Source organism: Anolis carolinensis, chromosome 4 (assembly GCF_035594765.1).
Source record: "Anolis carolinensis isolate JA03-04 chromosome 4, rAnoCar3.1.pri, whole genome shotgun sequence".
Taxonomy (NCBI): Eukaryota; Metazoa; Chordata; class Lepidosauria; order Squamata; family Dactyloidae; genus Anolis; species Anolis carolinensis.
This window is the reverse complement of record NC_085844.1, coordinates 55,822,631-55,848,549: the sequence shown is the minus strand read 5'-3', so window position 1 is coordinate 55,848,549 and position 25,919 is coordinate 55,822,631. Positions and strand designations below refer to the sequence as shown.

Below are 25,919 nucleotides of genomic sequence, written 5' to 3'. Positions count from 1 at the left end.
GCTGAAAATCTCGGGGCGTAGTCCCTCTTTAAATAGTTCCACTTTGGTTACTTCAGACCACTCCGGTACCCTTTCCGCGAGGTGGAGGAATTCCTCTGCGTACTCGGGCACCGTTTTGTCCCTCTGTTTTATTCCTTTCAGCTGGTCTCGAGCCCTCAATTGCTCTAGCCGGTCTCTGAACCGGTTCTCCAGTGCGGCGAGGAAGCGGGGCACTGACCTCAGGCATGGGTCGCGTCTGGCATGCAATTGCACATACCAGCTGGCTGCTCCTCGCTTTAGTGTGTTGCCGATGGCTCGAACCCTGCTTGCTTCGGAGGGAAATGTGTGTGCGTTGTCTTCCATGTATCCTCTAATGCTAATTAGAAAAAAGTTCAGTTCCTCTGATTCCCCTCCGTATTCCAGCTTGAGATCTTCCCTTCTAGGCATCCATTCTGCAGCCCTTTGATATTGTCTGGGCGGCATGGGGAAGGGTTGCATCAGGTTTCCTCGGGTGGCTCCTTGGAACACGCCGCGCCCCACTCCGGTGGTCATTCTGCGCGGCTCCTGGAAGTCTGCCGCCGCTGTTGGCTCTTCCGCCCATCCGCATACTGGCCTAGCTGTAGCCCCCTCATCTCGCCTTTCCTCGTCGTACGGCACATCCTCCTCCTCTTCCTGGACCCCCCGCTCCTCTCCGCCTTCGTCTGCGAATCCACTGGACCCGATCCCTGGCCCCAGTGGCCTTTCCACCCCGACGCCCATTCGGGGGGTTGGGAGCTCTGTTGGAGACGGCGGCCTCAGGGTCCCCAGGGCTCGCTGACGCTCCACTTCTCGCGCCATGCTGTCCCGGAACTGCAGCTCCTGCCAGTATTCCTCATCTCCCTCGTCCCTTGCCGCCACGGGGCTCTGCGTTGACGCCCGCTGGCCCCTCTGGCTCCAATCTCCTTCTTTGCTTGGTTCTCTCTCGGCGCCATATCGGCTGGCCTCCTTCTGGAGATCCTCTTCCAGTAATGGCACCAATCTCCCCACGGTTTCCGACAGCCTGGATAAATTAGTTTCCAGGATGGATAACCGCAGGGCCACGGTCTCCGGCATACTTCCTCCAGATCCCCAACTGGTTTCTGCAGCTGCAGAGACGCCTCTTCCGAGCCTGGGAATTCTCTGGGTCACGCCGTTCGGCTTGGGGTACCCCGTAGAGGAAGCTATGGCTTGCAGCGTCTCTTCTCTCTTCGGCCGGGCCCCTTGCAAAGGCCTCTCTGCCTCATTTGGGCTTTGATCTTCTTCCTCGCTCATTATCACTTCACTGCGAATTCCGCAGGAGGGTGAGAAATGGGATTCTCGACTTTAATGTCAGGCTTACTTCAAAGGACCAGTCTGAACGCAGATCAAAGACAGCTGCTCTCAAACACAATCTTTATTGAAGAATACATGACTTTGGAAAAGTCGAGAATGACCTAATGTTTACATACATCTAATTTTATCACTTCTGATGCAACGTAATATCACACGCAAATATCATCATCAAACCCCACCTTCTGGATCACATTTCCACCAAGGTTTCTATCCCCCCCACACTACAGCAATTATAATTGTTTATACTTTCACCCCTGAGTTCCCAGGCTCATTTTATCTTCTCCCGCCAGGTGCTCGCATGTTTATGTTATGAAGTCAGATTCAGGGCTTGGAAATTCAGCCCTGGGATCTGGCTGCATGACATCCAAGTATAACACTAGGCTATGCCTGTTTAATATGACACAGCATGCAATGAGTGGTAGCTATGACTGTGAAGATATCATCAAAACAGATGGCAATAACAACTGAATTAACATCAGTTGTAGCCTGTAATCCATATGCCATCACTTGGACATTCTAATAAACTATGAGCAGATAGATGCAGGAAAAATAATTAAATGTGAATCCTTGTTTCAATTTGCAGTACCTAGAATTTGAAATTATCCTTAAGGTAAACAGGAAAAAGTCACAAATCAGCTGCCCTTTAGTCCACCTAATCCAAAGGCTCTCTCTCTCAACTTGCAATCAGCCTACTGAGAAACAACACTGGTAATAACTAATAAGAGTGATTGCATTAGCTTCAATTCCTTTTCCTTACTAGAGTTATTTCAAATTAGTTATTAAAAAGTTATTTGTAATAACTTCTAGTAAAGGTAAAAGTTTCCCTTGACGTTAAGTCCAGTCATGTCTGACTCTGGGGGTTGGTGCTCATCTCCATTTCTAAGCTGAAGAGCCAGCGTTGTCCGCAGACACTTCCAAGGTCATGTGGCCAGCATGACTGCATGTAGCGCCGTTAGGGTTCTTCTAATAAAGAATTATTACAAATGTGCTGCCACCATAAACAGTATTGGGGATTGAACTTGTTTTAAGTCAGGGATAGACAACTTGATGTCCTTCAGACATTTTGGACTAATTGGTGCCTTCCATGTCACAAGGACAGCGAACTTGTTAATTTAATGCCAGATTTTAAAAGAGCCATACAAGATTCTGTATCTTTTCTCCAAAATGGGTTCAGCACCCGGAAAGCCCATCTCAAGTTGCCCTGACACAGAAGCCACCGTAAATCTAGCCAGCATGGCCAGTGATCAAGTTTTATGGGAGTTGTACTCCAGGTGGCTTACTCCTGCTCTAGGCTATGTGATGTTCAGCTATACTGGTATTGGGAGAGAAACTATCGGACTGGCTCAGATTTGCCACTTCCTGAAGAAAAATCAGATACACCACTCAAGTGGGAAAAGAAAGAAGCTGGATATTTTGATGCAGCTCTGTAGACATGGGATCAATAAATGTGTGTCACTGTTCTTCCAGTTCATGATCTATATGGTTATGAAGACTAGATGAAAGCATATTTGTTACCTCAGTGTAGCCAAGAAAATATAAATGATAAATCATATAAAACATACAAGACAGAGATGCCACTCCATTGCTTGCATTTTTAACTTGATTTCAAAATAAAATTTCATCTTAAAAAGAAACGTAAAAGTTATGTTCACTAAATTATAAGTGTGTTATTGATACATGTTACAGCTGATGCAAATGGTATCGGGAATGAAAGAAATCTTTAGCTTTCATTTTACGCCTGGGGTTGGTTGGTTTGAAATTCTAAAATGCATACTTCTAACATTGGACCAGCCTAAGGATCTACTTCAGTGGTTCTCAACCTGTGGGTCTCCAGGTATTTTGGTCTACAACTCCCAGAAATCCCAGCCAGTTTACCAGCTGTTAGGATTTCTGGGAGTTGAAGGCCAAAACATCTGAGAACCACTGATTTAGTTTATCAAGTATCTGGTCTCTGACAGTGGTCAGCACCAGCTGCATCAGAAGAAGAAAGGCACCCCTATCTATAATAGCCACATCATGCACTGAGAAGTCTAAGAAGTTAACTTCCCTGTGCACATTTGTGCATCATTAGAGGAACTGGAAGGTAACTATGTGCATAATCACAAATATAATAGAATGGTGTGGGGGGGAACCCACATCTGAAAAGTTTCATAAGGTGTTAACATTTGAAACTTAGCAAGCAAAACTTTGCTACAAAAACTATAGCGTGTAAATTCAAGATAAATTTAAACATTTTATATTTCAAATCACAGGCACAAAATTACATGCATAGATCTTAAATATTTATCAAACTATGTCCCTTCAACTTAGAGAAATACAAGTCTATTTAAAAATATTAGCTGTTAAAGATAGGCATTCTATATATAAAAGTCACCACAAAGATTAACATTCCCAACTAATGTTCATAACTGTGGAAGAATCTCTAAGAGATTGGTGATTACAAATTGAGTGAAATAAATTATAGTGTCCTGTAGGTTTGTATACTCTCCTTCTCATGAAATCTTCCTATATCATTTCTCAGACTTAACTATAGTTCGTCTGTTTATCTGTACCAATATGAAGGATAGCACCAGATAGCTTAAATACAGCCTACACTTGTAATTCGATTTTGCACATATGTGGTGGACACCTTCTTCCATAAAAACTGACACTATAATTCTTTCTATAAAGAAGACCAATGATATGGATGTCTCCCTACATTAGGTCAGGAAGATGAAATTTGGGCTGGCTCTTTTGTGCTTAGGGGAACAGGGCTGTTCACCTAGCCCTCCGCATTATACAGGGCTGCTCTGTATCTGACAACAAGCTGTGTTGACTTGATCAGAGTTTTTTTGCTTTTGCCATTTATCTTTAGAATTTCTATTCACTAATGAGGTGGACCACTACTAGTCAAGACAGCTGCCCTTAGCTATGAACTTAGGCAGGGTTTTTTCTTGCTTGACAAAATACATCTAGGCTCCAGGGCAGAAGGCAATATTCCTTTGGAGCTGTTAACACACTGCTTTGTGTGTGTTTCACCCACTATCTCCTTTGATCACTACTGCATTCTGGGATAGTGACAGGGATAAGGCAGAAACAGCACTGGAGTGTGGCTGACCTGGAGGAGAAACCAGCAGGTGTCAATCTGGCCCAGGCTGACTGCTGTCCTTCTGAAAATACCCTGATTTTCAGACACCGTGTTAACATTTGGCTTTGAAAAGGTCAATTATATACACACCTACAGTTCTTCCACCAGCACATTTTTGTTCCTGCTGCTCCTTGTAGCTTATTACACAATTGGAAAATGTAGAATGATGAGTAGAAGGACAGCTGTTCTAAAGAACCTGCTTCCCTACCCAAAAGACAGCTTTAAAATGGACGTCTTGAATGACATATCACAACTAAACAAACAAGACAATGAAAAATGACCATGGCAGTTTACATTTGGGATAAATATGAAGTGAAATGGAGTGCCAAAAAATCACTTTGAGAGGTTATTCTCTCTCTGTCCTGTACCCACTTCAAAGCTACCTTCTTTCAGCAAACCTACATGAAAAAAAATCTCACAGTGCTGAACAGCTTTTAAAAATTCAATCAGAATAATCTGCTCTTTAGAAAGGTGGTGGATGACAGTAATTGGAAAATACTGTCTAACTCATTTATTAAAGTAAAATTCAGAGTCAATTGATTTAATAACCATTAGAATATTCTATTAAGGATTTAACAGGTTGGCACAGTTCTATTTTTTATTAAGAGTTATAGGTGAGAAACAAGCAGTTCTATGGAATTTCTAAGCAACTACTTCTATGGGTTAAGATAAAATACAAAGCTCGCAAATGCATAGTGCAACCATGGTGGTTTCTGAGGCAATGTGGAGGCCTTTGTTAAGCAATAATAACTCAAGTATGCCACTGATAAATGATTCTTTAATCTTACCATGTGTGTGGTGAGCAAAAAAACAACAATGTGAAGAATGAGAAAGTTATTCACAAGAACTAGATCACATCTTGGAAACAAAACCTCATGTTTTGGGGAGCCTTCACCAACCCCAGAGTTCCCAGATATGCTGGGCTCCCACCACTCCCAGGCAACACTCCTACTATGGGCTTGTAGTCCATATGGGGGAAAAGAAATGTAGTGAAGGAACTAGGATCAAAAAGTGTTCCTCTAAATGTCAATTAAACAATTCCAACTATTAGTATTTATGCTCTTGATTGCTGAATTACTTTTTCAAGCTTAACATTCCAAGCTTTGTAAAAACATATTTCAAGAACGGTGACTTGCAAATAAAAGTGATAACTACCAAAATGAACTAACAGTTATACATGGTATATAAACCATAGAGCAATTATACTATTCCTATTGTGTGCCTTCTCCACTTTAGCTTTTGCCTATTCACATACTTCTACTGTACTTGGACAAGGAGTGAGAATGCTTTGGAGGTCAGTCGGCTGCACTGTTTTGTTTCTGGCTCCTCTGAAGCTCTGCAGCCACATTGTAGTGACCCGAAATGAAAACGTGTCACATCCATTTACCCTTTCAGCTGTTCTTTTTGGGAGAAGGTGGCTGTTTCAAGTTGAGAAGCACCCTAAACTTAGTAGCCCCACAAAGATATATTTTTCTCATTTAAAAGGTGTGTGTATGTGTCTGTAGGGGCTGGTGTTTACTAAATTTATTTAGAAGGTTATTTGAGAATGGGTCCCAAGGATGCCCAAAGGACTAAATGCATGTTACAAGCCAAATGATTCACACCTGTGATAAGAGTGAATTTATTAGAATCAACTCCCCCAGTGGCGCAATGGGTTAAACCCAGCAGGATTGCTAACCTGAAGGTTGGGTTGCTGACCTGAAGGTTTCCAGTTTGAATCCAGAGAGAGCTCAGATGAGCTCCCTCTGTCAGCTCCAGCTCCCCATACAGGGACATGAGAGAAGCCTCCCACAAGGATGGTAAAACATCAAAACATCCGGGCATCCCTTGGGCAACGTCCTTGCAGACGGTCAATTCTATCACACCAGAAGTGACTTGTAGTTTCTCAAGTCATTCCTGACATGAAAAGAACTCCCAACTAAATACACACAGGATTCCTGCATTAAAGCACTAAAGAATCTGACCACTATTTTTCTCTACATTCCTCTGTTACGCAATTTTGTAAACCCTTTACTTTTTTGCTGTAGCACACCTAACACCCCCCTCCCAATACTGTGTTTATGGAGCATTTCATCACAGTCTCTGGGTGGGGCTTGCATAAGTGCTATACAAAAGATAAAATGGAGATGAGGCATGATCACATAGAGAGGTTCCCAAGGGTCTCCCTTTCTCTTCACTGATTCTGCTGCAGTCTTAAGTCAATTCCTCCCTGTAAGCTGCCCTGCAGCACCATCCCAAATTTTGCCTTTTTCTTTCAACATGGAATGGCCTTTTCTTCCTGCTGTTTCCTAGCACTCTAAATGGTTCATAACTACACTGAGTCAACGCACATTGACACTTTAAAGACCATGTACAGAAATTAACATTGCCTGAAGACTTCTAGCATATGCTCATCATTTCTTCCTGATTGTAAAGGGCATCCTGTCATTTATAATTTCTCAGGAATTATCACCAAAACCAAAAACAATTCAGAGATATAGCAGTATGGAAATGGAGATGCTAAAATCAAATATTCCGCTGGGATTTGCTAGAGGGAAATGTTTACAGTGCTAGAAGAAGCTGCAACTGCAAGAAAGAAGAGGAAAGAAAAAAGAAACCCAGTATATAGGCTAAATAATGTTCAGTCCTCCCTTGTTAGATGTTGATCAAGCTAGGAGTAAACTATAGAGGAAAACTCTCGCTTTCCCTTCTACCTACAAAGAAGTCAAAAGTGGAGAACAACAACAAGAAAGTAAAATACCATGGAGGAAGCTACCATGTTAGAGGCCTCTGCAACTTTTCAGAACTGAATGTTTAATTTGTTGTTGAAGGCTTTCATGGCCGAAATCAATAAGTTGTTGTGCATTTTCCAGGCTGTATGGCCATGTTCCAGAAGCATTCTCTCCTGATGTTTTGCCGACATCTGTGGCGGGCATCCTCAGAGGTTGTGAGGTATATTGGAAAACTAAGCAAGGGAGGTATATATATCTGTGGAAGGTCCAAGGTGGGAAAAAGGACTCTTATCTGTTGAAGGCCAGTGTTAATGTTGTAATTAATCACCTTGATTAGCATTAATGGCCTTGCAAGCTTCATTCCTGCCTGGGGGAATCCTTTGTTCAGTGGTATTAGCTGCCTTTGACTGATTCATGTCTGTAATTCCTGTTTTCAGAGTGTTGCTCTTTATTTACTGTTCTGATTTTAGATTTTTTTAATACTGGCAGCCAGATTTTGTTCATTTTCATTGTTTCCTCCTTTCTGTTGAAACTGTCCACATGTTTGTATATTTCAATGGCTTCTCTGTGTAGTCTGACATAGTGGTTGTTAAGAGTGTTCCAGCACTGCTGTGTTCTCAAATAATATGCTGTGTCCAGGTTGGCTCATTAAGGGCTCTGCTATGGCTGACTTCTCTGGTTGAGTTAGTCTGCAGAGTCTTTCATGTTCCTTGAGGAATTACAGATATGAATCAATCAGGGGCAGCTAACGCTGCCAAACAAAGGATTCCCCCAGGCAGGAATGAAACTTGCACAGCCATTAATGCCTGCCATAGATGTGGGCGAAACGTCAGGAGAGAATGCTTCTGGAACATGGCCATACAGCCTGGAAAATGCACAACAACCCATGTATGTTTAATTGTGTAAGGAACTCCATGCTTGTAGAAACTCAGCATATTCGCTTCCATGTATCATGGTTTGTTTCCATTTTTGAAAAGCTTTTTGACATGTGATTAAAATCAAACATGCGATTTGCTACTTGTAGTCTGATGATAATGTATAGATTTGATTTAGCTTTGACTGAATTGTGAGATCATAAAGGCACATACATCAGGCTGCCTAACACTGAATAAGGGAAGTTAGTCCATATCACTAAATGCTAACCATTCTGACTGGTGCAGGTTGTTAAGTAGCTATCTTTCCCAATTCGGTTGCTCAAGCTCCCTTTTAAACTGGAGATGCCAGGGATAAAACATGTACTGTGCTACTGAACTGTGGTTTTCTTCCCAAGAAATGCCATGCTGGGGCACACTGAGAGTAATCCTCGCCTAGTATTTTGTCCTCTTCACTGCAGAGAAAAGATGCCACAGGGAAGATCACAAGCAGGGAATCATCACAATAGCTTCATCTATTGTTAGCTTTTAGTGTCTGACATTCAGAAATAGACAATGTCATAAAAGGGAAGACTGGGTTCCATTGTAAAGTTACGTTACACTCTTGCTATTGCAGATTATGTTATACGAAACATTCTAAGTAAAAACAATATATTTCTTTCTGCTATTTAAGAAAGCATAGCTTGAAATGGAATCTCAACTTCAAGGTAACATAAGTGGCATGACTGCATCCCACTCCAAACACGAGTAATTTCAGTGGAAGAGTGTGTCAGGTCTTACCTATCACTCTAAGCAATGCTGGACTTATAGTGGATGACCCTAGATAAAAGCCTAGGGCAGCAATTTGTTGGGATGTAGCAGCTTTGCTTTAGAACCAGATGGAAAGGACTTTTCCTCCCCAGGGTATGCTGATGTAGTGCCATTTTAATAGTGCTGCTTTTGCCATTTTGGAACAGCAAGTTTCAACAGGAAAGAGTACTACAGCGTTGCTCTATATGCAACAGGAGAAGGCTGCCAGGAGCAGGGGGAAAGGTGGGAGACAGCTGCCATGGATGTGTGCCATTACCCATTCAGTAACTGGCAGCCAAACTCTAATGCTATATTAGACCTCTTGTGTGGATTACAATCCTGTATTTGAGTAGGATAAGGTAAGCTTTGACTTCTTCTAACCAGGTAAATGTGTGCAACCTACACCATAAGGAAACCCTACCAACATTTCCCGTCACCCACCATTTGGGAACCACTGCTGTTCTGTTATCTTATAGACACTTTTAATTGCATTGACAGTAATTTTTGAAGATATGGGATAATCACTTTTTTCATTGGTCTGAAAATGTAGCAAAAATAAGGAAATTCAAATACACCTCTCTTTTATGGCATTCAGTAGTAGCTTCCACGTCAATCGAGTGAAGAACCCACTCTGACTTTTAGACCATTTAAAAAAAAATCTATCCCATGTGCATAACCGTATCCCTTTAAAAAGGTTATTCCATGTCCTTAACCTGAACAGACTCAGATGCGGAGTCGGCAGATCAAAAGACAACCTGGCATAGCAGCACTACCTAGAAGAATCTTCCACCTTGTGCCCTGCCTCATGTACAGAGGAAGAACTGTTTAAAGCTACAGACAATGTGGTCGCTGTTGCCCATTTTTGGTTTAAAATTATTTAGCCGCTTGTGCTCCCTCTATTTTATCAGTTTTACACTTATTTATGCAATCCTTTTGACATGAAATAAATAACCTTATCAAGCCCTCACCCATCCTTTTGGATAGCCCTTTTAAAGTTCAGACTAAGGCCCAGTAGGGATTGATGGCATCACTTGACTTGGAAATCATCAGCCAACAATGATGGCAATCATTAGTTTATGGAACAAAACAAACTCTTTGACCAATTATTTCTCATCCTGCTCTCACTGAAGATAGTGGGACATTTCTGACAGATAACATAGACCAGTATTAGTGCTCCTTCTCTCCCCACCCTCAGTTTATTTTGTCACAGTAGTAATGTAATCTTTAATATCATTTGTGCCATATTCCAAAGAAAGGGAGATCCTGGCATGGGAAAAACCCTGCAATTAAGGAAATCCATGTAATGCTGCATTTGAAACATTGCTACTGTGACTTGAAAACATTTCCTAGAGGAAGCTCCATCACAGTACAAAAATAGAAACATGCTATAGTCAAAGTAGGACTAGAACCTAGAAGGTACTTAAAATGATAGGTAATTTAATTAGGTGTGCATATATTTTGCGAGTAGCTATTACACCAGTTTAAATGCCCTGACTTCCCAGAGACATCTTGGATACTGAAGTTTTTACAAGGAGACTCAGATTACAAGGATACTGTAGTAGAAATTAATCCTTTGGCTCATAGAACTCATACACTTTCCAAATTCCACAGGGAACAAGCCAATCGACATTTTAGATTTGTGTAGATATCCCCGCAAGTTCCAGGTTTCTAACTGTGTGCTTGTATAACATTTCTCTCTCTGAAAATTACGTTTCTAGTATTTCCCTTCAACATAAAATTACATAAAATTATAATAAAATGAGCAATTAAAACTACATAATATAGGTGTATGTTTCTGAGGGGAGAGCTGCTATTAATAAAGATTACACTGACATTATGGAAAACATATTTTAAGTCAGAGTCAAAATGTTATGGGCTATTTTAAGGCACTGTATCTCTCAGTTTTGTAAGTAATTCTATAATGCTATATTGAGTGTATTTTTTAAAAGTAATTGTCATGTTTCAAGAGATAACTTTCTCTGTTGCTTGATATTAAATACCTACTAGTATTGCCCACCCGTCTGGGACTTCTGGAACTGGTGGAAGTACTGGTATATCTACCATCGAGTTCTACACAAAAAAAACACAAATTGGTAAAATTGAAAGAGGATACTTCATGGATACTTCATGCAGCATAAACCAAATGCTACCTGTTCTACAGGGAAAACATCTTTTAACATTGAGACAAGTAGTCAAGTCAATATGAATTCCACACTACAATGGATCAGCTTCACTTCTATGCACATCAAGTAATTTTTGCTCAGATGTGCAGCGAGAGTCTAAATCATTACAAAGGGGGGGGGGGGGTAGGTGAGTTACAAAGAACTTGGATCATCACAAAAACACCACTTGTCCTTCTAAACCTTCTAAATGAGCAAAACAGAGCCGGGTTGAATTTCCTAAGGATTTCTGAATATCAATCACAATGTATTAGGAGTAGTATGTTGATATACTACATAGAATGACATAAAGCTGTTTCATGACATCACTGGGGTTTTTTGGGCTACATTTAATCTGATCTATAAAATGAACAAACTAGCGTTATTTCTTTAAAACTTTCAGACATGACTGGATCAAACATTAATCTTAAATTCGGTTTTTCATTTTCTTCAAGAGAGATGGTTGCTTCATCTTTCTTCAGAGTTGTTCTATCTAGCATATTATTACATACATTCATATGGTTAGATGAGTTCAATTAGCTTTTATTATGTATGTATTATTATGATTCTCATTTTACTAGAAAATACATTACCAGTGTAGTATTATTGTTATTGTTATTACCCCATGTTCCTCTCTTAAATCAGATTCAAAGTGGTGTAGTAGTATATGAGATGCAACCATATTTTTAACCTTAGCTACAGTGGCTTTACAAGATCTTATTTTGGGACCAGGGTTTACTTTTCTTTGGAGTTGGAGGTGGTTGCGGTATGAGAGTTTATTTTTATGGCTGCCATGATCAGCCCTCATTTTTACAAGTGGATTATTTAAGGTTTATATAAGCTGTACAGAAGCTGATCACAGAAATACATAGGTTCTCATCCTGTTATGATGTTGTAGGTGGTGAGGCTTATGATTGCATAACTATTGCCTATTCACATTTATGATGATGGTATCATTGGCACAATCATGGCTGCCCTTGAAGCTCATCTTAAAAGCCAGTCAGCTGTTCTGAGCAACTGTTCTAAGTGTTGTGATTTTGGTAAGCAGAACCAGCTCCTTCTTGCCAATGGTGAATGGTGTGAGGAGTTGAAGTAGGTACTCTAGTGGGTCCTGTCACATATCTTTATTGTATCATCTTTCAATAGGAAGGGGGCTGGCAACATTATCCTCCAGCACTCCACTAGGCTGAGCCATTGTTCATTGCTTGGGACATATTAGTGGTTTTTAAGGTTGGTTTCAGGGTCTGGAGCAAGAGATGCAACACAGCCATGCTATCACAATCATACCTCTCTTGCAGACACACCTCGCTATTGTTATTACCTACCTAACTACTTTATAGTCTTTTTTTTCTCCCAGCTCTGGATTCCTGCTTGGAAGCTATCAGACATCTAATACCAATAATGTCACTTGAATAAAATACATCCAGAACTTTAATGCTGCTTTCTAGGATAGCTAAAGTGATAGTCACGTGATCCTCCTGGGCTGTGTGTCCCAATAGCCTAAGCCAAGAAAGCCAAAGATGAATGATGATGCAAGTTTTAGTCTAGCAACATCTGGAGGAGATTGCCACCCATGTTTTATAGTTACATGAATGTCAATATTTAAGTAAGCGTCACATAAGTGGGGTAGTATGCATGTAGATAAAGTAGGTTTTGAAGTAGAAAGAGTAAAGTCAAAATTATGCTTAAATAGAGGTTTTATAACTAACATTACTTTTGTCAGGGATTTCAACTCTACTTCAAGGTTACATGTGAGTAGGGAAATAACCTGCTTCTATAGCTAAATATTACATCAAGTGCCCTTTTTTTTGTTTTACTGTGAGAAACTTCAGTACTTTGTTGTAATCCGCAAACCACTTGCTCCAGAGAAAACTCATAGGATAATCTCAGTGAAATACCTCACAGATGCTTCTTGAAAGAAAGTTGGACTGATTTCAATAGGATTTACTTTGAAAATATTTAAAGGCCGAGATATAAATCTGTCGAGGAATAACCATAATAAAACAGAACTGGACATGATATTTGGATTTACACCAGTGCTGTACTACTGACATAAATGAGATTATATGGTGTTTAATCCAGTTTAATCCATTTATGGAGTACTTCTCAGTAACAATGAGTAAAATGTATGAAGCATGAATATTGATAGCTTCTCTATGTCCCTCAACTCCCTGCTTCCCCTTTGAGAGTTTGGGTGCTAGCCCTACCATTAGGAAGGGTGAGGCATTGGCCTCAAACAGCAAGCTAGCTGGACTTAATTGCTTTTGGCTGCTTTTCTCTGAATAATGGAAAACACTGGAGAGTAACTGTATTTTCTTTTCAGCCATCACCTCCTAAATATACGTTTTATGCAGGGATGGGAAATTGTGGATAAAGTGGGGACTATTCAATTTCTGAGGGCCACTCTGGCATGCCTCATAGGATGTGGAGTAAGATGTGTCACTTCCAGTTTCATTTCTAGCCCTCTAAAGCAGAGTTATTAGAGGAGCTACCCATCCTGAACTTTCAGGGACTTAAAGTTGGACATTTTCATGAAGTCTTAATTCAAAGACAGTGCAACACCACCTTTGTTACAGTTAAATTCTGTGTAATTTTTTTAATTCTTCCGGAAATTAACCTTACTTTGGGATTCTACAATACTGATCAACTTAGAATATACCATTGCTTTCGTTCAAAGTTGTAGGTTTTGGATATTGTACTGCTTTTGTTCCTGTGAGGCTCACACAAGATTCCCACACAAACTTTCCAGAATAAAAGCTTCTATAAAAGGTTTCATAGAAACAGTACAGCATGGGTATGTATCTTTTCACCATAAGAAAAAGGGCTATAAATTGACCCAATACACTCCTTTTTCACGTAGATGTTCTGTATTTCTTTTGCGTGCTAATATATTTCAGTGTTTCGTTGTTGTAACCTGCTGTTCTCTTTAATTGCTTATTGTTATTAATTATATAGTGATACATTGTTGGCTGCTTGAACCACTTGGCTGTAAAAAACGCATTTGTTATTATTGCCATTGGAGATGAAGTAAATTGCCAGGGTTCTGTCCAGAGATAAATGCTTTTGAATGTTCATCCAATAAAACTTGAAACTGGATCAAACAGATGTTCTTTTCTCTCTTCTTCTTGCTCTCCTTTTCTCCCATATCTCTTTCTTGCTCTAATTTCAGCCAAATAAAGGTATACTTCATTATTAGAGATCTCCAAATTATCATCTTTCATTCTTTTGCACTTTGGGTGTGAACGGTTCTATACTTGCTATTGAAAAGCAGTGTTTTAACACCAGGGATGGGAGCAGGAGTTCAGAGTATCATGAGCAAATACTAGTCTACTGGTGGCAAGTGTAGGGAATGAAAAAAACTTCACATGTAATTACCGTAATAATGACAATGACTAATATTTCAGCTACTTTATGGTATTTAGCTTATGCTGGGTTGGGGGGGGGGGAGGGAAAGTAAGTGGTCCTCATTCAAACAAGGGAAAAGTGAAGAGAAAATATACAATCCATGGAATAGTTCTATCTCTTTACCCATGGATAGCTAGCTCTCTAAGCAGGCTGAAATCAGAAGCCAGGAATATTTTTAATCAGACAGAGAGTATTTCTATCTATTGCTACAAGCACAATAATGCAATTGTAACTTGTCTTTAAATATGAAAAATTATCCACTGCTTAGGAGAAATCATTTTTAAATTAGCATGCAGCTGGGCATCCTCTTCACATCTGCTATGGCCAGATTAATGACCTAGTATTATATAGATATCATTATCTATATAATGTAAAATCAAGCACTGTCATTAGTTGCAGGATAACATGCAAATGCAAGGCAAATCTGGACAGTCTAATGTGACTCCCACTTGCTTCCCTGCCATCCCATAGTCATCCATGGCCTATTAGTCCTGGGGTAAATAGGTAAAAATATTTTCTATAAAAAGCCTTGGGAGACTATATTTGGCTTGTGGGTCCATATGTCCTAACCCTGCATTGATGGGGATCACTGGCTATAATAATCCCTTCTTTAATGATATATAAAATATGTAGTACTAGGTTTTTTTTCTTTCCATCTATACAAAACAAAAATCCCCCCCACCAAAATCCTTCTAGCTGTGAAAAAGCAAAAATGTGTCTGGATTTAGAGAGGGTCAAATAGCAGAGATTACTTAGATATGTATATGTACTTAGATTATTCCAGTGCATTAACAATTCACCACACTTTCTCTTTTGCATCTTTCTGCGTATATGTGGTACTATAGTAATACAACAATGAAAAACAATAAAATCACTGATTATGTGCTTTTCAGTGAGCATTCTTCACAACTCAGAGCAGAGTAAGAAAGATTGGTTCTTATTCCTTCCCTATAATAGTAAAAACACAAATGCAGTGGTTTTCAGGACAGGGTTACAGTACTGAATCCTTTACCCTATATTATCATAACTCAATTAGAAATGGGGATTTTTGATGAAAGTGCACCTAAACACAAATGCATCTGCTAATGTAGAAGGTCAAGACTACTGAAAAGAAAAATGAGGCATCTGTAAGCCAACAAACATCATTTAAGAAAAACCAATAATCAAAGTACATTCATCCTATGATTCCTCATGCCAGTTCCAGCCGCATCCATTAAAAATCTAAACAAAAAAAATCATTCATTATTAAATATTTCTAAGGAATATAATGAAGACTTACAAAGAAGCTTCAGTAACAATACATATTTAATTTCCTTGCTGTATGATAAACCCCTGTGCAAGATCATTTGAGTTGGAGCTTGGGGCCCAAATGTTACTTGCGCACTATACTAGCATGAAGGTAAGACCTTTGACATCAGCATTCCTGCTGCTTGCCTTCTGGACTATAAGAACTACAAGAACTTTTGTCCAGCTAGCCTTACCTACAGCTACTGGGGCTCCCACTTGAAGGCAGGTGCAGTTGGGGGGTGGGTCACTGGACCCTTTAAGAGCCTGCTCTGCTCAGTGGCAGAAACGGTGCAGAAGATAAAAGCTTTGACACCAGCATTCCTGCTGCCTGCTTTCTGGACTATAAGAACTTCTGCCTGAAGCTAGCTTGACCAGTACACTGAGCGCAGCTCTTTACAGTTATGTGTTAAGTGTTGCCTTAATGTCTCATAATTTGTCTTTTGTGTTTTTATTTTTTTATATGTCTTTTGCCCTTTGTTTCTAATTCAATGTATACAGAAACTGGGGCAGCAATACAAGTCATGCAAGGCAGAAGGAGATATGGTGATGATAGGGTCACTTGTCCTCATAGAGGAAGGAGAGAAAGGTGTTTAATACTTATCCCATCGTCCAGTCACCTGCCAGCCTTAGGAACTTGGGGAGTGAGGCAGACCACCCACAAAATCTTACCTTGCTCTAAAGTAATGCCAGGTTAGTGAAAAATAAGACTCATATCATCTATGAACTTATCAAAGACAAGGGAGCTGACCTGGCATGCTTCACTCAAACTTGGCTGGGAGATTATATTGCTCCAACGCGGGCCCAAGCCCTCCCAGCCAAGCACTGCATTAGTGAGCAAGTGAGGGAAAGTGAGTGGTGGTGTTGGAGGGAAGTAGCTGTGGTCTATAAAGACCAAGACTACCTACTAGGAAGATGAATCACATTGAGTCTGAAAACCAGGGATAAACTAGGGATTCTGTTAGTGTACCATCCACCCTGCTGCCTAACAGTCTCCCTTGCCAATTTTACAGAACTGGTCTCAGAGGTGTTGTTGCAGACTCCTGCTTCTGGGTGACTTCAACATACCATTGGAGACCAGTTTGTCAGGTGTAGCTCAGAAGTCCATTGTATCCATGACAACTATGGGCTTATCTCAATTGGTTTCAGGACCAACACATTCAGCAGGTCATACCCTTGATGCGATTTTTAGCTTGGAGCATACAGATCTGTGGGCGGAGGTGATCTATACCTCCAAGTTGTCATGGACATATCACTTTCTGGTCAGGCCTAGTATCACAGCTGTAACCTACCCCTGCAGGGGGGGAGGACCTATTAAAATGGTCCGCCATCGAAGACTAATGGATTCTTTGAGATTCCAGGAGGTCTTAGGGGGTTCTATGGCAGGCATCACCAATGATCCTGTTGAATCCTTGGTCAACAAATGGAATCAAAATCTAACCAGGGTATTGACACGATCACTACCAAACGTCCTCTCCGATCTGGGAAATGAAACGGGGAAACTCAAGGTTTATGGGGCCTACTGCACATAAAGTTGTTTAAATGTGGGATCCAAAGTAACTACACTGGTGAATATTTCTGTTATGCTAAATGTATGTAGGACCTTGATCTGAAAACTTAAACACTGCCTATCCAGTTGGCACAGTGTATAATAGGGTTTGCTCATTGGCTGTCCCTGTGTTCCAGAATTCCCTTCCCATAGAAGCCAGAACAGATCCCTCCTAGTTGTTCTTCTGGAAAAAAGGCAAGGACAGCTCATAGCCTTTTAGAACTGATGGTTTAAAAAAGAAAAGAAAAGAAATAGCCCTTAAGAGGGCAATTTATATGGCAATGCAGATGAGGCCTTGGTCAAACCACTGTTTCATCTAGCGAACTACTGAGGGATCCACATCGTCTCCAAGATCGGACTGTGATCTCTGTATGCCACAAATTAAACTTGTGGCATCCTGCTTCCCAAACCATCCACTTTAGTAGTTGGCTGAAGCTCTGCAAAGTGTGGAAAATCTAACAGTATGTGGGAGTGATATTCAAATCTGTGCATGCAACCACTCAGGATATAGATCTCAGGAAGTTTTCGGACTGTCAAGTTTGAATCCCAAATATTACTCTAAACCAGAAATCTGAAGCTAACAAGCTAATGTATGTTCCGATAGCACTAGTTACATTATGCTGACTTGTCAGTCTACAAACAAGAGAAGGAAATGGAACACTTTGATTTAAAGCAGGACGAATTTATTTCTCTGCCTCCTTCTTTCACTAGAAAGAAATCAAGATCTTAAAAGGATAGAGATGCACATAAGGAATGTCTGTAACAAGGCAAAACTGAGAAAAAAGTTATATTTTCAAAAGCAAAAAAATGGGGAAAGGAGAATGAAAAAAGCTGAAAGACATTATGTAATTAACTGTCCATTCAAACGCTAGTAAAAGATGCTACCAATCTTTTTTCTAACTTTAGAAAAAGAATTCTATGCAAAATGGATGTGATGTACAACAATGGCCTGAAACACACAAAAAAGGATGCACTCTTCCCTTTCCTTCTTCCTTTTATAAGTGTATTTTATTGACTGAGGTGGAGAAATTTCACATTTAATTTCATGATCCTCTGAGGGAAATTTACTGGAAAACAAATTCTCAATTTCAAGGAACGGCCATCCGATAAACATAAAAATCACTTGGTGCCGTTGTTACGTTCTATGTACAATGAATACAAAAGACAGGAAAAGGAGTAAGAAGCCAAGGTTTAATCTATCTAGGTTGGCAATAAGTAAAGTGGATCACGGTACATTAAATTAAGCTAGGATAGAAATCCTGAAAAGTTAAAACGAAGTAAAAATTCTCCCTTTTCATCCCAAAAGTTCAGTTAGGAGCAGCTGAAATTATTCATATGATATTTTCATTCTTTAAAGGGAGATCTCAAATATAAGTTATATGGAGCAGAAGGTAAGTGGCATTCTTGAGCCTGTTGCATGCTCATGTGATTGTATGTATGTTGGGGTGGTGGTAATGCCCTGCTTTGAGAGTTGCATGCTTGGCCTTTTTGCCAAAACAGTTATTTTAACTCATTATTTCAATAGTGTGGTCCTCCAATGACGTTTAAACTCTGCTAGATTTGCCTGCACTTTTGATAGCTAACAATGCACTCTAGACCATCAGAAAATATACCTTGAGCATGATTATTTGAAGACATGGTTAAAAAACTCTTGATTTTTGGTGAATGTTTGGCATTTGACCATTTCTGCCTTTCAGACACATGCACACACACACACACACACACTGAATATTCTCCAATCGTTTGGAGTTAAAAATAAAATAACCTTGCTCTCCCTAGCTGCCTCCTCTCTTTTCTTTCTCTTTTGCACGCCCATGTAAATAAAAAACCAGAAACTCTCCCTTACATTTGCTTGCATTAATTGATGTTTTAAAAGTCTGTTAAAAATAAAGCCCAGCAGTGACATTTTTCTTTGCTAAAGCACGAAAGCAGCACATTACAAACATTACAAAAAGCTCCCTTGATAGGATGGTGAAGTTTCACTCTGGCAGTAAAATGCAAGCTACTGCATGTTCTTGGATTAATTTTTTTATTTAAACACCATGTGACATTCAAAATTGTACAGTGCAGGTAAAATGGATGTGCTCAATTCATGTAGATTAATACTACAAGAATGACTGGACAGATACGCCAAGCATATGTGAGATTAATCCTGAACCTCTTGACGAATCAGTGCTCTTTGTCAAAAGAAGAAGGGAAAGAAGAATTGTTTTGCTTGATCAGCATTTTAGTAGACGATTTCAGGTACTACACATGAAGAATAACTGGTCACATGAAAAACTATCAATAGGCTGAGAAAATATAAAGAAAATATGGTGAACATCGTGGTTATAGGTTGAAGAAAATAAAGGACTACTACATACATCACTTGTAGTAGTCTTTTATGTTCTTCAACGTATAACCACGATGTTCACCATATCTTCTTTATATTTTCTCCCCAGAGTCAGACACGATTAGACTTTACGTCAGAGGAAACCTTTACCTTTACTTACATACATCACACAGAAACTGCGACACCTTTAATTATTCAGTTACTCTACAAGTACAATAATTAATACAGCTCCTGATCCTGGTTCAAATATAGAATTGCATTTCAAGGGGAAACCTGCCTTCTACAATCCTGCATGTGATAATAGCAGTATGCAATTTGAGCAGTGCACAATTAATGGGTGGAATTCAGTTGCATGAGATATGGTGATAACCACAAGTTCAGATAGCAAATTCACAAAGAATAGGTCTGTTAAAGGAATCTTTCAATGTCTATATATCATGATGGCATGATTGCTCTAATATAAATAGCAGAATGATTCCAAATATCAACTATTAAAGTGCATCAAGGTACAAAAAAAATCAACAACAACAACAGCAACAACAAGTAGTAGTAGTTGTAATAGCAGTGTGGGTATGTGAAAAAAGGCATTAAACTGGAAGGCTCCCTGGATGTATCCTAGGGAACTTCCTTCTTTTGGGAATACTAATTATGCTGAGTGATCTTGACTATAGACTCACAGAGACCTTACAAAATAACAAGAGACTTAAATAATTCAGTAATTAAATGCACTTCTCTTTCTTTAACATCTAATGCAAATGGTCAGAAACTACAATGGCATGGAGATGATTAAGGAATGGGGAACGATAGAAGGCCAGACTCACTGCAGAAGGTTAATGATGGCTGAGAGCAATGGTGAAAGGCTGATGCACAGGTTATTACAGGAAGCATTTCACCAGCTGTTCCTAAAGCAGTTACAAAACCTATTCCACAACTCATTGTGATTTTGTGAATTAGAAGTTTCTTATACAAGCTGTTGTACTAGAAGAAGACAAGAACAAGCCAAACAATGCCCCCTGTACTTGTTTTGTTGTTTGCTACTGTAATTCAGAATACATTCTCCTTTTTTCAAAATCTTACTAGTCTCATATGAAATCAATGTGAAAATGTCAAAATCCCATATGTATCCAGCAAGATACGTGGATTCTGACGCTAAGGCCACCTATCTGGAATGGTCTTTGAAGAACTGCTTCCAACTTTGTGTGCTGGGTGTTATAAATGAGTATACAGAGGTGCTGTTATCTTATGGTGATGGATCAGGAGCAGGACACCCAGGTTCCAGTCAAGACACAAAGCTCATTGGGTGGCATTGAGCAGCCAATTTTTCTCAACGTAGTCTACCTCCTGGGACTGGTGTGAGGTAAACGTGACTGTGGAGCTCCTTGGAGAAATGACAGAATACAAATATTATATGAAACAAATTCAACTTCAGCAGTTTGTCACTCCCTTAGGTCTCATTGAAGAGACAAACCATGTTTTAAGCTCCCTAGTGTTTAAAATGCAGTTTGATGTTTAGTTGGGGGTTGCTGAAGTGAAAATGGAATTAAGAACACCCAGTTGCACATTTCTTTCTAACATAGCTCTAGCAATAATAGAGTTTATCTGCACATCTCTCTCTAATGTGATAGGAGGTGGGAGAAGACGTTGTGGTAAACTCTACCTCCTAAACCAGGAGGTGCAGCATGACCCTGAATGTCATGCAGATTTTAATACCCTCAATATAGTTTGACTACTATTTGGATTTTTTGTGCCTTGGGACCAGTTTGGAGCTACAGAATGCAATACTCAAGAGACAACGGCATTTCTTTACAATCAGCCACACATTAGTGAAAAGAAAGGTAACATCTTACATGCACATATATTGTTTTCCCTTTTGGTCTGGGAGCCTCCCAAAGATGTCTCCTCAATGCATCATATCCCTGAAGGACGTACACAGGTTCACATTCTCTGTACATATTATTTTTTCATCCTCAAGGAGCTTTTGCTTGCTGGAAAGTGCATTTTTGTTAAAAGAAGCTCAATGAACAAAATCCTTCATAAAGACTTATTTAATTCTGCCCTTCTGACCAGAAGGCAATAGTTAGGAGTGTTATGCCTTCCGATAGCTAAAGTATCCACACCCAAAAGTAGTTCACAAGAAGTTGTGGAATTTGGGGATAATCTTAAAATTCTGTATATTTAGGAAGAAAAAATGTGAGAAAGCTAGAATCAGTCACCTCTGCCAGGAAACTTAGCATGGAAAATGGCACAGAAGAAAATGAATACTTCTGGAAGCAGTATGGGATCACATTCATCATTAAGGGTCCTTCAACACAGGATCTAGAAAGTGGAAGAAACTAAGATAAAAGCAGGGTAGAGTGGCTAAAGGATGTTTGCTGAAAATGCACGCTGGATCACATTAATGACCAAAAAACACATTTTAAACAGGTGCACTTAAAACCTGATTTTGGCTTTGAAGTGCACATATTCACATCCCTGCACTCAAGGAAAACACGTGATTTTGTTCCTATATGCTGGCGTGGAGTGCTCCAGCACATGTCCACATTTTAAAATGCCAAAACAGCTGATGAGAGCTGTAAACAAATGGAACCATGGACACACAGGCGGCTAAATGGAAGCAGAATTGGAAAACAATTCCTATAAGAACTCTCTGCAACCATTCCTTTGTTCTGATGTTTATAAAACATAAAAGAGCTTGAATTTATACAGTGGGCACCAGTATGGGAGGGAAGTGACCAAAGGGAAATGTGGCTCATGAGGAAAAAAGGAAAGGCAGCAGGAGGGTGAGGAGATATAATGACAAGAAATCTGCTTGTGTGCACATTCAGATATCTGTGCCAGTGCTTATGAGGTCCAGCACACAGAATCATAGAGTTGGAAGAGACCTCACAGGCCATCCAGTCCAACCCCCTGCAAGAAGCAGGAAAATCTAATTCAAAGCACCCCCAACAGATGGCCATCCAGCCTCTGCTTTAAAAAGTAATCTTTAAAAAGTAAAAGTAAACTTCCGGTAGATGTCAACTGTCCATCTTGCGGATTTCTAAAATCTGCCACAAACGAATGTCAGGATGTTGGGGGACTATTTACCGGGATTGACAGCTCTGTGCTTGGACTTACTGTCAGGTACTGTGATTTTTTTTGTCCCACTTATTTGTCCCGGATTATGAGGCTGTCTGGAAGAGCCTAAGTTTTCCTAAAAAGGTGCACTTGTGAATTTTGTTAATACCATAAATAAAGCAAAATCAACAATTTCTAAACTGAATGTATGTTCCACGCAGCATAACACTTACAATTTAATTTAATAATGTGGAAAAATCTTACTGCAGTTTTAATTATGAACTGTGGCATCACAGAAAATGAACAGTATATTATCACAAGAGCTTTTGTTAGTAACCTTGCTTCAATAGATGTATTACATAAAAGATGAATATAGACATAAACTATACTCTGTTTCTTAAAATAGGGGTTTTAAATCAAAATGACTACAATACTTTCTGAAATAACCCTTCCTGAACACTCAGGTGATTTAACTACAATTCCCATCAGCCCCTGTTGCAAAGTATCCTGATAGGCCTGTGCTAGGGGCTTCTGAGGACATATATTATTGCTCTTGATTTGAATTTGAAAGGCTGATGTCCATCCTGTCAGAACATGTTGCACAAACATAACTGTATTGTACACTATCAGAGTGGCAATAACTGTAGCTTTCCTGCATATGACCCAATTTTATTTGAATGCTGGTGGTAGGTTAATATGTTGCGTGTCAGCTTATGGCCACTCCATGAATTTCATAGAAGCAATTTACTCTTTTAAAACAGGAACACTTAAGTAAGAATAGATTGTTCAGTTTATCTTTGTGCAAAAGAACTGGGCTCACATATAATGACAGCTGTTTAAATAATGAATATATTTCTATTCAGCAAATATTTGTGAGTCTCTCTTAGTGTATGTGTAGTACTGTATCATTTAAAATTTTTAACTAAGTGTGTATATGACATTACAGGACAAGATTATGCATGTTTACTCAGAGGTAAATCCCACTGTACTCAATGGTGCTTACTCTTTGGTAAATCTCATCTCTCTCACTTCCCATGGTTAGCCATGTGACAACCTACAAGCAGCGCCTTGATATCTCTATTAACACAATTTTCATGTTTAGCTGCAAAACTTGGTTGCTCTTCTTCCCATATCTTTGCCCAAGACAGACCAGTAAACACAATTCCTCTCTCTATAATTAGCCTTCTCTCCAAGGGCCCCAAAGTAAGTCGGCATGCCGTAGATTTAATATCCAGTGCTATATCCATATGCGCTGCCCTTGCCTGGTCCCAGAGCATATAAACTCCCCTATTAGCAGCCTTGACTGCTTAATTATGCAGATTTTTTTGTACCCGCCTGCCTGTAAAATTACTGTGTCTAACCTTTTTTCCCCTTCTCTCGCTCCCTTTCTCGTGCTGCACCATGCTGGCCATTCTAATGAAATCGACATAGGGGAAAGGGTCTGATTTGCAGTTATAGAGGCTGGATCACACACTGGCAATCTGTCCTTAGTGGGAGTTACAAAAGAAGTCAAATGCCTTCATCTGGCTCTACCCTCTCATCCCCAAGGTGATTGAGTTCACTTCCTGATGCTTCCCAAGTTTTCCTCGGGCTGTCCAATCAGCGCATCCACCAGGGAGCCCAGCCTAGCTTGCAACAGTCTCTGTATCTAGTTACAGCCCCACCAGGGACAGTCAACTATCCACCCCCAAGCCTTCAGATGAAAACCTTTTCTAACAAGGCCGCCCAGCGCCAATGAAATAACACACATCTGCATATCCACTGGGTCCCATGTTTCTTGTGCTCATGGATTATGTATCTTGCAGCCTCTAATAAAGAAATGCAGTTCTTTGTTTAATGTTTATCTTGTGCTTGTTAAGCAAATGCTAATGTTGTATCAGAATGCTTTAGTGCTATTTGGGTTTTTGGTGATTTACTACAAGACAATCTGCTGTGAAGTAAATTTAGATGGGGGGGAGAGAAGGGGGATAATTTCAGCTAAAAAAGGAAGGAAGGAAGAAAAGGAGGGGGCGAGAAAGAGAGGAAGGGAGAGAGAGCTGTTTTGGAAAGGAAGGGTGGGGAGAAAGAGACAGGCGGGGCGAGAGGGAGAGAAAATGAGTCCAACAGCTCCCTGTACAGCTTTCTTAACCCCAGGCTGACATGCCCATTTCATCATTGGCCACGCCAGTCCAAGACCCGGAGATACAGAATGAACTCAGTGCAGTTTCTAAAAAGGATACAATGCGAGCTTCCCCTATAGTGATAAGGTAAACAGTATCCTGAAGGGTAAACAAAAAAAATAAGAAAGCTCGTTTTATTGTAAGTTTCAGTTTTCGGTGGTTAACACTACACAATGCCACTCATCTATAATAAACAAATCATACATTTATTTTTTTGTTCAAGCTAAACATTACCAGAAATCAAGAGGAGAGGTACTATAGTAGTTGCTCTCTTCCTCCTACCGTTTCCTCATTACTACTTTGTTCATTAATTTGGGACAAAGTAAAATGTACAAAGGTCTTATTCATATATTTTTGTCTACTAAGAACATAGATGTGTACAATGCAATAACTCTCTCTTAGCATTATCTCCACTCTGCTCGAGAAACAAAATAAAAATATTTCTGGTGTGATTGATTTTAGTAGGTATTTAATAAGCAAATGAGTCCCATTTCAGTGAAACGGAGTTTAGGTGTGATTCTTTGAATCACTGTGGTGAGCAAAAAGCTCACTGGAAATAGAAAAACAGGAACCCTTTCATACTTTATAATTAAAGCACTATGACGTTACTTTAACTGCAATGGCTGTATCCAGTGGAATCCCAGTTTGCAACGGTGTGACGCTATACTCTTTGGCTGAGAATGCTAGATAGCCCTCTCTAAACTACAGATCCTAGGATTCAATAGAATGTACTCAAGACAGTTGAATTAGAATCATAATGCTTTATCTATGTAATATAAAACAACATTATACAGGCTAAATTAGGTCTGTTGTTGTTTGCCTTCAAGTCATTTTAGATTTAATGGTGACCCTTTTCAGGAGTTTCCTTCGCACGATATGTTCAAAGGAGTTTTGTCTTTGTCATCTTCTGAGGTTGAGCAAGTCTAAGTTGCCCAAAGTCACTCAGAGGGTTTCCATGGCCAAATGGGAATTTGAATCCTGGTCTCCAGACCCTTAGTCCAACACCCAAACAACTCCAACACACTGGCTTCTGGTGTTAAAGTGACCATTGCTACATGAGAAAAAGCAAAAACAGGTAAGTGCCATCTCCCTTTCCCCATGCCACAGGGCGCAAAGAAAGAGGGGCGATGACACTGACCTGTGTGAATA

General features: G+C 39.9%; 1 protein-coding gene across 5 annotated transcripts in view; it reads right to left on the bottom strand.

Annotated features, from left to right (window-relative positions):
- Positions 1-25,919, bottom strand: part of znf521 (zinc finger protein 521) — a 327,852-nt gene that overhangs the window by 47,766 nt on the left and 254,167 nt on the right. For 3 of the 5 annotated variants that reach the window (XM_062980436.1, XM_062980434.1, XM_008108625.3), the window contains one exon: positions 10,833-10,898. The exons of the other annotated variants lie outside the window; for them this stretch is intronic. In XM_062980436.1, the coding sequence (XP_062836506.1) occupies positions 10,833-10,898 (66 nt within the window). The remainder of the gene's footprint in view (positions 1-10,832; positions 10,899-25,919) is intronic. 5 annotated transcript variants of the gene reach the window in all.